The sequence below is a fragment of the Danio rerio genome, chromosome 16, assembly GCF_052040795.2.
Source record: "Danio rerio strain M-AB ecotype USA chromosome 16, GRCz13ab, whole genome shotgun sequence".
In the NCBI taxonomy this organism is placed as follows: domain Eukaryota; kingdom Metazoa; phylum Chordata; class Actinopteri; order Cypriniformes; family Danionidae; genus Danio; species Danio rerio.
The window spans coordinates 9,758,629-9,770,744 of NC_141036.1; the positions used below are offsets into that span (position 1 = coordinate 9,758,629).

Genomic DNA, 12,116 nt, shown 5'->3' on the forward strand with positions numbered 1-12,116 from the left:
CTACATTTGAAATGAAAGACTTATTTTTAAAGTGGTTGGCCACTTGAATCTCCTATTGGAGACCCAGACCCAGCTGTTTTAATAATAAAAGAACATTTTGTATAACCTTGTAGCAGGTTATAGACTCGGTCCTGGAGGGCCGGTGTTTAGTTCCAACCCCAATCAGACACACCTGGGCTAACTAATCAAGCTCTTATTAGCCATTCTAGAAACATCCTTGCAGGTTAATGATTTGTTAATACTGTGAATTGTGACCTAGTGTTACCAAAACTTTGTAGGCATAACCAAGTAGGATAAACTTCCTATTTGACACCTACCAAATAAAATCCAGTAAGTGCATTAAAAAATCTCCTGATTACAATACAAGAGATCATTTAATGATTAAAAAAAAAATTGGTGCCGTGTAATATAACTGTCTTTAATTGTCATTTATAAGGGATTTACAAAGCACAAATAGTCCTCACTTTAGATTAGGTTACAAGTTGTGTTAATAAAGCAATCATTTACATACAAAGTAACCATTACTGTATACCTAGAGCAAGAACATAAAGAGAAACTCAAAGCTTACACATGGAAATAAAAATAAATCTGAATAATAATTACAATAATATACAGTTGAAACCAGAAGTTTACGTACACTCTAAAAAAAGGAACATAACCATTTTTTAAAAAAAGTCTTATGGTAAATCATACTAAACGTTTACTATTTAAGGTACGTTAGGATTACCAAAATGATTTTACATTTGCTAAATGCCAGAATAATGAGATAATTTTGTTTTGTGAATTTTGTATTAATTTCTAGGCAGTCAAAAGTTTTTATATATATTTCATTGGTCTTTTTTAGCTTTGCTTTTAAACTGTATAATGGGCAAATGTTTTGTGTATCCTTCCACAAGCTTTTCACAATAGAATTTTGGCCCATTCCTTCTGACAGAATTGGTGTAAGTCAGATTTGTAGGCTGTCTGCCAGGCCATCACAAAGCCCTGATCTCAATCCTATAGAAGATTTATAGACTGTCTTGCTCACACAGGCTTTTTTAACCCACAAATCTTCTATAGGATTGAAATCAGGGCTTTGTGATGGCCACTCTAAAACATTCACACTGTTGTCCTTAAAGCACAACTAGTTGACTAGTTTTACAGTATGCTTAGGGTCATGGTCTGTTTGTAAGACTCATTTGTGGCCAAGTTTTAATTTCCTGGCTGATGTCTTGAGATGTTGCTTCAGTATTTCTACATAATGTTCTTTCTTCATGATGCCATTTATGCTATGAAGTGGACCAGTCCCTCCTGCAGCAAAACAGCACCACAACATGCTCCTGTCACCCTCATACTTCACAGTTGGGATGGTGTTCTTAGGCTTGTAAGCTTTACCCTTTTCCTCCAAATGTAACACTGGTCATTATGGTCAAACATTTCGATCTTAGTTCCATCAGACCACAGGACATGTCTCCAAAAATGTGTGTATATTTTTTTTCCAGTGTAATTTAGCAAATGGTAATCTGGCTTTTTTGTTGATTCCTCCATGTTGTTTCACAAGTAAGCAGTGTGTTTGAGGTTTTCCCTTAAATACTATTCTACAGTTGTTGCTCCAATTAACTCAAATGTTGTCAATTAGCCAATCAGGAACTTCCAAAACCTTGACACCATTATCTGAGCTTTTTCAGAGGCTAAATAATCTTATTGTATGTAAATTTGACTTTCAAGAAAAGTTATAACAATTTCTCAAAAAATATCTCTCATTCTGCTATTAAGCATAACAGAAACAAATTTGATAATCCTAACTTACTTGTTTAGTCACATTAACATCAGACTTTTTTTTAAATGGTTATGTGCCTTTTCATACAGTGTGTGTAAACTTCTGATTTCAACTAAAAGCTACACTGTTCATATTAAAACCTATAATAAAATGGTATTATGCTTCATGCATGCAGAACCAATCGTGGGAATACTTTTTTTCATCAAAATAGTTATATATATTTATTTATATAGTGCATTTATTGTGCTATAAAAATGTCCATAAGTGTACGAAAATATCTTGCATAATTGTATAAAAATGAAATGAGTAAATTAAACATGAAGTAGTTTAAAGCTATATAAGGTTAGTGGGTGGTTCAGTGATTTTTTTTCTGATAATTCTTAAATTCAGACTGAGGCAGAGGATCTTGCATCCAAGCTAGTAGTCTGTGAATAAACAGATGCTGTGGTCTGTACATAACTTTTCATGAACTGCAGTCTGCTGAATGGTGTCCTGTTCAGAAGTCTGAAAAGATGCTTCCTAAATTTCTCTCCCACTAACACGTAGAGAAATGGATTAATACAGCTGTGTGAGTACGCCACAGCTTCTGTGATCTGCAGACTTAAAGTGATCGCCTTACTACTTTCACAGGAATGAGGTATGACTCTTTTCAGCTCCAAGGCTTTAAAAAAAGCTGCAATATTGTACGGAACCCAGCAGCAGAAGAAGACCACCATCACCACCACGACAAGACGAACAGCCTTCTTCCCGGATGATCGAACGTTTAGAAGTTTGATGAGAATCATCGAGTAACAAAATCCTATCACAGAAAGTGGAATAATTAAACCTATGATGTTCATTTTAAAGATTCCATTTGTCTTTGAATCATGATAAGAGGATTGATCAGTCGTTGGATAGGATGTACAAAGAGTTTGATTATTTATATCTGTGGTGTCGATGTATATCAACTCAGGAAATGATGCAGCGACAGCAGCGACCCACATGACTAAACTAGCTATGAACCCGTATGTCCTTGTTCTGACCTTCAATGCAAACACAGCATGAACTACAGCCAAGTATTGATCAACGCTCATCAGTACTATGAAGAAAATCCCACTGTAGAATCCTATGTGGTAGACACTGAGCACCATAGTGCACATAGAACCTCCAAAGATCCACTGGTCTCCGGCATAGTGCGCCAAAAAGGGAAGCGAGGAGACCAAGAGCAGGTCAGCTATAGCCAGGTTCAGGAGACAGATATCAGTCATGCTTCTCAGGCTCTTCAAAACCAACCTGATAACTAATGTGTTACCCAGAAAGCCCACTACAAAAAACAGGGAGTATAACACTGGGAGGATGCTAGCTCCATGCGTTGGATAAACACAGGGTAATGAATCAGGATCAACAGAGTTGTAGTAATCATCATAACTGTAGTCTGTAATCATAAGAACAGGGGTAGTTGGCTGATCAGTAACTGGCTCATTCACATTTGATCTAGAAAAGGAAGAAAAAAAATTATATATAGGAAAACAGAGCTCAATCTTCAATAATACAAAGATATATGACCTTACATGTAAAGTGTATGATCATTCAGATCAGGGATGCTGCTGTCTTCCATGTCAGTCAAAAGTAGTTGTGCGGCAATGCTGTTAATGACAGAGACAAAACTGACTATTAATTTTTTACCTGTTGTTACTACAATCAGTACATTACAATAATTGCCCTTGGCCATGGCTTTTATAATCTGTTGTTCTATACTGTAATAAACCTTATTGACATTTATGTCCACCAGGAAAACACCACACACGATGTAAGACAAGGCAAGGCAAGTTTATTTATATAGCACATTTCATACACAGTGCCAATACATAGTGCTTTATATAAACAAGAATAAAAAAGACAAATATACAAATTATTAAAAAATAGAAATACAAATTATTAAAAACAGATAAAAATGTTTTAAAACAGGTTATGCAAAGAAAAGAAAGACATTAGTGCGATCTGTTGGATGTAGCACACTGCTCATTCAGTAAAGGCACAGCTAAACAGATGTGTTGTTTGTCTCGATTTGAATGTGCCTAGTGTTGGAGCACATCTGATCATTTCTGGAAGCTGATTCCAACAGCCATGGGTGCAGTAGCTGAAGGCGGATTCTCCCTGCTTTGACTGAACTCTTGGAATTTCTAGTTTATTTGATCCTAAAGATCTGAGTGATCTGTTAGGTTTGTATTCATTGAGCATATCTGTAATGTATTAAGGTCCTAGACCATTTAGTGATTTATAGACAAGTGATAATACTTTAAAGTCTTTTCTGAATGTAACTGGGAGCCAGTGTAGAGACCTGAGGACAGGTGTGATGTGCTCTGATTTTCTTATTCTCGTCAGAATCCTGGCCGCAGTGTTCTGGATGAGCTGCAACTGTCTGACTGTCGTTTTGGGAAGACCAGTGAGGAGGCCGTTACAGTAATCCACCCTGCTGCTGATGAAAGCATAAACAAGTTTCACTAGGTCCTCACTGGAAAAAAAGCATCTGATTCTTGCATAGTTTTTGAGATGATAGTATGCTGCTTTACTGATTGCTTTGAGATGAATATTGAAACTTAGATCTGACTCCAGAGTCACACCAAGATTCTTGACCTTATTTTTTGTTGTTTGACCTTTAGAGCCAAGGTACGCATTCACCTTGATAACCTTATCTCTGTTCCCAAACGCAATGACTTCAGTTTTCTCTTTGTTTAACTGAAGAAAGTTTTGGCACATCCAATTGTTAATTTTATTGATCCACTGGCAGAGGGTGTCAATGGGGCTGTAGTCATTAGGCAGTAAGGATAAGTAGATCTGAGTATCATCAGCATAGCTGTGGTAGGAAAATTGGTTCTTTCTCTTTATTTGGCTTAGAAGAAGCATATGAAGGTTGATGTACAAAAAAAGAAAATGCTTTATTTATTTTAAGAACAGGGGCAAATTAAATGCAGGTACCAGGGCGAGAGATATAGATGTCAAAGGCTACACGCGATTATCACGCCCATTTCTTTACACAGTGAGTTTAACACATTACTACAACAGTGTTTCAAATAACACCCAACACCTCAATCTACACTGCACACAATATTATGGCACATCCCCTATAATCATATCTCCCCCTCACTCGCCTCCCACACGAATCATCTTTCCCACACATAACAGTCACACTCAACATACAACAGACATAAACACAATTCCCTCCACACAGCCCTTTGACCATAAAATGGTTTTTAAAAAATTAAAAACTTCTTTGATTTCAGCCAAAATAAAACAAATATTATCAGACATACTGTGAAAATTTCCTTGCTCTGTTAAACAATATTTGGGAAATATTTAAAAAAGAAAGAAGAAAGTCTCATTTTCTTAGTGTTCTTCACTTTTTTTAACCATATTTGGAGATGGTGGTTTGTCTTACCTCAGCAGGGCAACTGTAGAACTCATAATTGAAGATCTCTGGTAGAAGGTTTTCTATGTAGAAAAAGAGGGAAACGGTGGCTTATAATTATAACAAATCATGCTGGTATTAGATTGTCTTTAAGGTGTCTATGCATAAGTATTAGCATGCAAACAATGAATAACTCAAGTTTTAAAATTAAAGTTTTAGCATGTTAAATTTTAGCATTGTCAGTATAATGCTATTATTAAATATAAAACATGAATAGTATTAAAAGTACTTTATTAAAGATCACTTAATGAGTATCTGACAGAGACAAAACTACACACATACACACACATTTATTACAATTGTGATGTGATGTCATGTCATGTGTAGTGCAACTTCCAGTGCAATTTTTACTTTATGAAAGGCCATCTCCTTTAAATTGCTAAAAAACTGTTTTGTCTTAATGTAACCTTTTGTGTTCTGCAACCTCAGATCACATATTTAAACTGATAAAAGGTTGTTTCTTTTGTAATGTGAAAATACAGTTTCCAAATTGTTACATCAAATGTAGCGCAACCTCAGTTCACATAATTGATTTATATATTCTTTTGTATTATATAGTCAGTCAACAATTTCATCTCGGTGTAACTTCATATTTCAAATTCAAATTACATTTTTAATTTCATATAAGGTTGTTTCTTTTGTAACATCATTATACTTATAAATTGCTTTCTGTTTATTTAACATCATTATACTTTGAAATCATATTTTCGTTCATTATTCTTTCTAAACTCTGCATGATCGATGACCTATGCTGATTCTCAAATAAGCCACACCTTCCTGATAATACAGCCTTTCTTACTCTGTCCAAAAATCCCAGGAAACAATGGTACAAAGTAGGGTTGGGCCGATAGACAACACGATGCTGAGCCGGCATCGCCGATCCTCCGCCCCGCCCCGCTCGCAAACCCGCGAAAAATACACACTTAGGCCCTGTTTACACTAATACGTCTTAGTGTTAAAATGGCATTTTAAAACAAAAAAGATCCACATCCACACCGTGTTTTACCTAGCATTTCTGAACAGCCCTCCGTCCACTGAAAACGCACATCACGTGACCACACACACAGCCACGCACACTGTCATGCGCTCGTCTGAGCTCCAGTGAACAGTGCATGTCGGACAGTTTATCGCGTCTCGCTATAGTTGTTAAACGTGATATTCAGACATTCCAAGTCTCCTGGAAGTTCTGGGAATGTCCCGCAAATGCGTAGAGATTGCCGGATGGCCGCAAACGAGTGATAATTGCCGGAAATCGCGCATCTCACTCACAGTCCTCAAAAAAGTCACGACCATTATCACCCCTCACCACAGGATCCCTCCTCGCTCTTTAGACACATTGCACACACACCCCCTCACCCCCTTTAAATGACAACGATGCCATCGTCCACTGGATGTTTCACATTAGACATCATACGATGCCAAATTGGACGTCATCGCCAAACCCTAGTACAAAGTACGAGACTAAGGCCCAATCACAATCCTACAACTTAGCCCTTCTCCATACCCCTACCTTTTTTTTTTGCGTTCACATGAATGGGGTGGGGGTGCTAAATTCTCTTTAGCTTGAAGGAGTAGGGCTAAGGAAAAGGGGTAGATACCTCTTTGAACGGAGATTTTTCAGGTACACACACGAAATCAAAGAAAATTTCCCAGAATACACCAGCCACAACGGCAGGATAGGATATGGACATCCACAAATTAGTATTTTTTTGTCATTATTACGAATTTTTACAACGATCAAGCACATGTTTTAATATATTCATAACTGCTTTCATGTTTATCCGTCATATTTAAAAAAAAAACACTAAAATAAAAAAACGCTAAATCTTGCTATCTATAATCCCCAATAATAACTCCTGCATAGCAGTCCTACAACATTCTGACACTCGATGACACTCGAAAACCCGGTCAGAAAAGTCTAGTGGCCGTTTTACAGTGTCCGCTATAATGTTAATGTTGTTTTTTTATGTTTACATAGATAATTATGGCCACAGTGTAAATGCAAAGTACAGTTAAGATATTATTGCCACATTACATTGTTATGATAACATAATATATGCCTTCAGTGATTTCCTAAGGATAAATATCGAAAAATAAAGCAGCTGAAATTACTACAGCAGTCGTGATCGTCTGATCTCATATGAAGCAAGAGACATCTGATGACGTGTACAGGTGTTGTAGTGGTGTCCCATTTCTTAGAGCTAAATTTTGAAGGGGCAGGGGTGCCAAAATAGAATTGGGATTGGGCCTCAATCCCAATATCAAAAAGAAGATTTAATTTCAGATAAAAACTATGATACATGTTAAGTGATTTGACACTCTACACTTAAGTGATTTGGCATTCTAAGTGAACCTACAAGATTCACAAGAATTTGTGCACTCAATCAACAGCACAAAACAAATGGGTTTACCTATGACACTATACAGTACATGTACTGTAACACTACAGTATAATTCAATAACTCTGAAGTAGGTAATTGCATCAAAATATTTTAGACATTGTTCCTGAAACTGCTCTACATACCAGTGCAGATGAAGTCTGTTTATGTGCAATTGAAAATCTACTCAACACTTATCAGTTATTTTCGAGCTGAACCCAAAGGGCAGTTTCTGAAACTGAATTCTAGGCTACTTCTCTGCTCTTCAAAACAGGGGTTGGGTTGACAGTGAGCATATATTGAGTCCATTCAAAATGTTGCCGGTTCAATGAAACTCTGAGGTTTAAACAGCATTCTCTAGTTGTAAATTCCATAAAAATGATTCCGCAGTGAAAGGAAAAATTAATCAGCAGGTTTCTCCTGATCCTTAGTCCAACATTTATTTACTAAAGTAAATATGTGTGTAAATACATATTTATTAAGTTTTTATATAAATTCCTGTAATATTATTGAATAATACAGAAATATTTAAGATTTAATCACAATACAGCTTTTAAATAAATATTTTCTGTCATTTAGTAGGCTATATTAGAATATATGTGAATTTACCAAATAAATGGTTCGAATTGAATTTGCATTTTAAACCTTAAATAATTTTATTTTGGCTGCACAGTGGCTAGCACGTTTGCCTCACAGCAAGAAGGTCGCTGGTTCAAGCCTCGGCTGGGTGAGTTGGCGTTTCTGCATGGAGTTTGCATGTTCTCCCCGTGTTCGCGTGGGTTTCCACTGGGTGCTCCGGTTACCCCCACAAGTCCAAAGACATGCGGTACAGGTGAATTGGGTAGGCTAAATTGTTCGTAGCGTATCAGTGTGAATGAGTGTGTAAGGATGTTTCCCAGTGATGGTTTGCAGCTGGAAGGGCATCCGCTGCTTAAAACTTATGCTGGATAAGTTGGTGGTTCATTCTGCTGTGGCGACCCCACATTAATAAAGGGACTAAGCTGAAAATGAAAGAATGGTTTTATTATTATTATTATTGTGTTATGTTTACTTATTAAACTCTCAAAATCATTCCACATCTGCAGATTTTTATTTATTTATTTTACAATAATCTGAGCAGAAACCATGTCTGCAGATTCTGTCTGGGCCTATATGACCCATAACAGCAGTGGATGTAGTATGAGGCAGAACAATTGAAAATAAGTCATCTAATAATTACTTTCACTTTCGGTTTGTCGCAAAGTTAATTAGCCATGAAAAGGGAAAAAAGAGGCGAGAGGTCTACCTGAAAGCAGGAACCCGTGACAAGAGTCAAATCTTGTGAGAACAGCTGTGGGCGACTTCTGTTGATGAGTTTGATAATGGAGACGACGGTTCTTCTTTAGTTCTCATTCGCGCATCCCCCTTTCTTTCCTCGTTTCCTTTCATCTCTTCCTTTTCTCACATCTTAGCTCCCACTAGAGGAAAGAATGCAAGGGGGAAAATGGGCTTATTTTGAAAGCGTCACTTCACAGCTTTATCCACTGCGTTTAAGGGGTGTGACCTTAAGCTGTTTATTAACGACAAAAATACAGTTTACGGGTTGTTCAAACTGCTGTTTTTTTGTGCGTGTGTGTGACGTGAATCGCGAGGATGGTGGAGTACCATCCGACACAGGAAACAAACGTCAGGCTAAAGACATGAATTTAATAATTGATTTACCAACACGAAATCGTGTTCTTAAAAGTCCTACTGCATACCTAAGTTTTTACTAGCTGTGGTCTATTATTGCATAATATAATTGAATCTTATTGAGTAATTTGTTTATATTACTAATACTTGTCAAATTGTGTATCTAGATTGTCTTTATATATGGCACTTTTAAAATATACATTGGAGAATAAATTTCTGACAAGCGCATATACAGTAGCCTACATGCACACAAAATACATCACTGCACAGAAACACCACGTGATCCTTTTAGTTGGTGTTGTTTGTTAAATTTTTTATAATGAAATACATTATTATAAAACTAACTTATTATAACTATAATTTTATTTTTTATCATTTTTTTAGCACTCAGAAAATATAGCACAAACGGGGCAAAAATCTAGAAAACAAGCTTTGGCTATTTATTATATATTAATCCAGCTATTTATAGTGTTGGTGATGACATACCTTTATTAGGTGAGGTAAACAGTGAAAAACTAATTTCCAATTAAAAGTTTAAGAGTCCTTGTCCCTGTCTTGTTTAGAGTACTAACACAGCACAGTGGGGGTGGGGGGGGGGGCTATTAGTTCATGATATACAAAGCATAATGTTAAAATACTGAACTGTTTGTATAATGTTACTCTTTGTTGTAATTGGAACAAAGAGATAATACTTAGAGGCAGCACAGTGGGTAGCGCTGTCACCTCACAGCAAGAAGGTCGCTGGTTTGAGCCTCGGCTGAGTCAGTTGGCATTTCCGTATGAAGTTTGCATGTTCTCCCTGTGTTCGTGTAGATTTACTCTGGGGTTTCCCCCACAAGTCCAAAGACATGTGCTATAGGTGAATTGGGTAAGCTAAATTGTCCGTAGTGTATGGATGTTTCCCAGTGATGGGTGGCAGCTGGAAGGGCATCCGCTGTGTAAAACATATACTGGATTCGTTGACAGTACATTCCACTGTGGCGACCCCATATTATTAAAGGGACTAAGGCGAAAAGAAAATTAATGAATAAATGAAGATAATACTTAGAAGCTGCCTGAGGTACAATTTAAACTTATACACAGTCACCTTTTCTCTGTTGCTGCATTGCTACATTCACAGCATTCCAAATAAATGCCACAAAGCTGATTTTATCCATGATAAGTCTCTATTGATCTTTTTGCAACGTGGTTGCCCATCCATCCATTTTCTTCTGCTTATCCTAGGCCGGGTCATGGGGCAGCAGTCTCAGGACAAGTACCCAGATTTCCCTCTACCCCAGACACTTCTTCCAGCTCCTCCAAGACGTCCCCAGGCAAGCCAAGAGACATAGACCCTCCATAGTGTGCTGGGTCTTCCCTGGGGCCTCCTCACACCTGGAACACCTCCCTAGGTAGGCATCCAAATCAGATGCCCGAGCCACTTAAGCTGACTGCTCTCGATGTGGAGGAGCAGCAGCTCTACTCCCAAGTTCCTCCTGGGTGACAGAGCTCCTCACCCTATCTCTGAGGGTGTGCCCCGCCACCCTGCAAAGAAAACCATTTCAGATGCTTGTATCTGAGATCTTGTACTTTCAGTCATGACCCAAAGTGCATGACCATAGGTGAGGGTAGGACTGTGGATTGACCAGTAAATCAAGAGGTTTTCCTTTCGGCTTAGCTTCATCTTTACCACAACGGTCTGACCAATCTACCTATCAATCTCACGGTCCATCTTACCCTCACTCGTGAACAAAAACCCAAGATACTCAAACTCCTTCAGCTGGTGTAAGGACTTTCCTCCAACCTGGAGATGGCAAGTGATTTTTTTCTGGTAGAGCACCATGGCCTCAGACTTGGAGGTGCTGATTCTCATCACTGCCACAGCACACTCTGCAAAACACTGCTCCAGAGTAAGCTGAAGACCATGTCTGATGAAGCCAACAGAACATCATAATCATCACAATAGCAGAGATGAAATCCTGTGGTCTCCGAACTAGACTCCACCTGACTCCAGGTACACAGTGTATCTCTTCCACCCAGGCTGCTTGGCCACTGCAGAGCTTACAAACTACCTCTGACCTCAGCTTGGGTGATAGGTGATTCAACCCCAGCATCCTAAATGGAAGACATATCAGTGGGATTGAGGATATTCTCAAAGTATTCCTTCCACAGCCCGACAACATCAACAGCTCACTGCTTCTGCTGTAATCAGTGCTGGTGTGGAACTGCGTTCCCCTTCTGAGGCGTCGAACACTTTGCCAGAATCTCTTTGAGGCTGACCAGTAGTCTTCCTCCATGGCCTCTTCCCAGTAGTTTTTGCTTCTGCAACTGTCTGAGCTGCAGCATGCCTGACTTGTCAGAACCCATTTGTTTTATTTTGGCTAGAATAAAAGCAGTTTTTAATTTTTTATGAACCATTTTAAGGACAAAACTCTTAGCCCCTTTAAGCATTTTTTTCCCAGACTGTCTTTAGAACAAACCATCGTTATACAATAACTTGCCTAATTACCCTAACTTGCCTAGTTAACCTAATTAATCTAGTTAAGCCTTTAAATGTCACTTGAAGCTGTATAGAAGTGTCTTTAAAAATATCTAGTCAAATATTATTGACTATCATCATGGCAAAGATCAGTTATTAATCAGTTATTAGAAATGAGTTATTAAAACTATTATGTGTAAAAAATGTGTTGAAAAAAAATCTCTGTTAAACAGAAATTAGGGGGGGAAATAAGTACCAGTTTTGGTACTAATGTATATGCATTATTGTAAAAGCATCCTGTAGAAAATATTCATTTAAAGAGAGATCTGTGATGGGTGTGCTCATTTACGCTGAGCACTGTATATAGTAAACACTTTCAGAATATTTGTCTAGACAATAAAG

The 12,116-nt window shown here is 37.7% G+C and overlaps 1 protein-coding gene across 3 annotated transcripts; it reads right to left on the reverse strand.

Moving 5' to 3' along the window:
• Positions 1-404: 404 nt before the first annotated feature.
• ccr8.1 (chemokine (C-C motif) receptor 8.1) lies at positions 405-9,694 on the reverse strand. 3 transcript variants are annotated; one of them, XM_087286634.1, is made up of 5 exons: positions 9,129-9,211; positions 8,871-9,042; positions 5,178-5,230; positions 3,310-3,384; positions 405-3,232 (listed from the first exon to the last, which is right to left on the reverse strand). In XM_087286634.1, the coding sequence occupies exons 3-5, from the start codon at positions 5,201-5,203 to the stop codon at positions 2,146-2,148; spliced, it is 1,188 nt and encodes a 395-aa protein (XP_087142760.1). In that variant the 5' UTR covers positions 5,204-5,230; positions 8,871-9,042; positions 9,129-9,211; the 3' UTR covers positions 405-2,145. The 3 variants fall into 3 exon arrangements, with proteins under 3 accessions (XP_087142760.1, XP_087142759.1, XP_087142761.1); XM_087286633.1 differs by having other exon boundaries at positions 8,871-9,694; XM_087286635.1 differs by lacking the exon at positions 5,178-5,230 and having other exon boundaries at positions 8,871-9,227.
• Between the last annotated feature and the right edge of the window lie 2,422 nt (positions 9,695-12,116).

Bases quoted from the DNA above. Each gene is read 5' to 3' on its own strand.
- ccr8.1 (XM_087286633.1), bottom strand. From the start codon at position 5,203: ATGAGTTCTACAGTTGCCCTGCTGAG. The intron at 3,385-5,177 runs GTAAGACAAACC...TGTCATTAACAG, and splicing joins TCTACAGTTGCCCTGCTGAG to CATTGCCGCACAACTACTTT. The intron at 3,233-3,309 runs GTAAGGTCATAT...TTCCTTTTCTAG, and splicing joins AATGATCATACACTTTACAT to ATCAAATGTGAATGAGCCAG.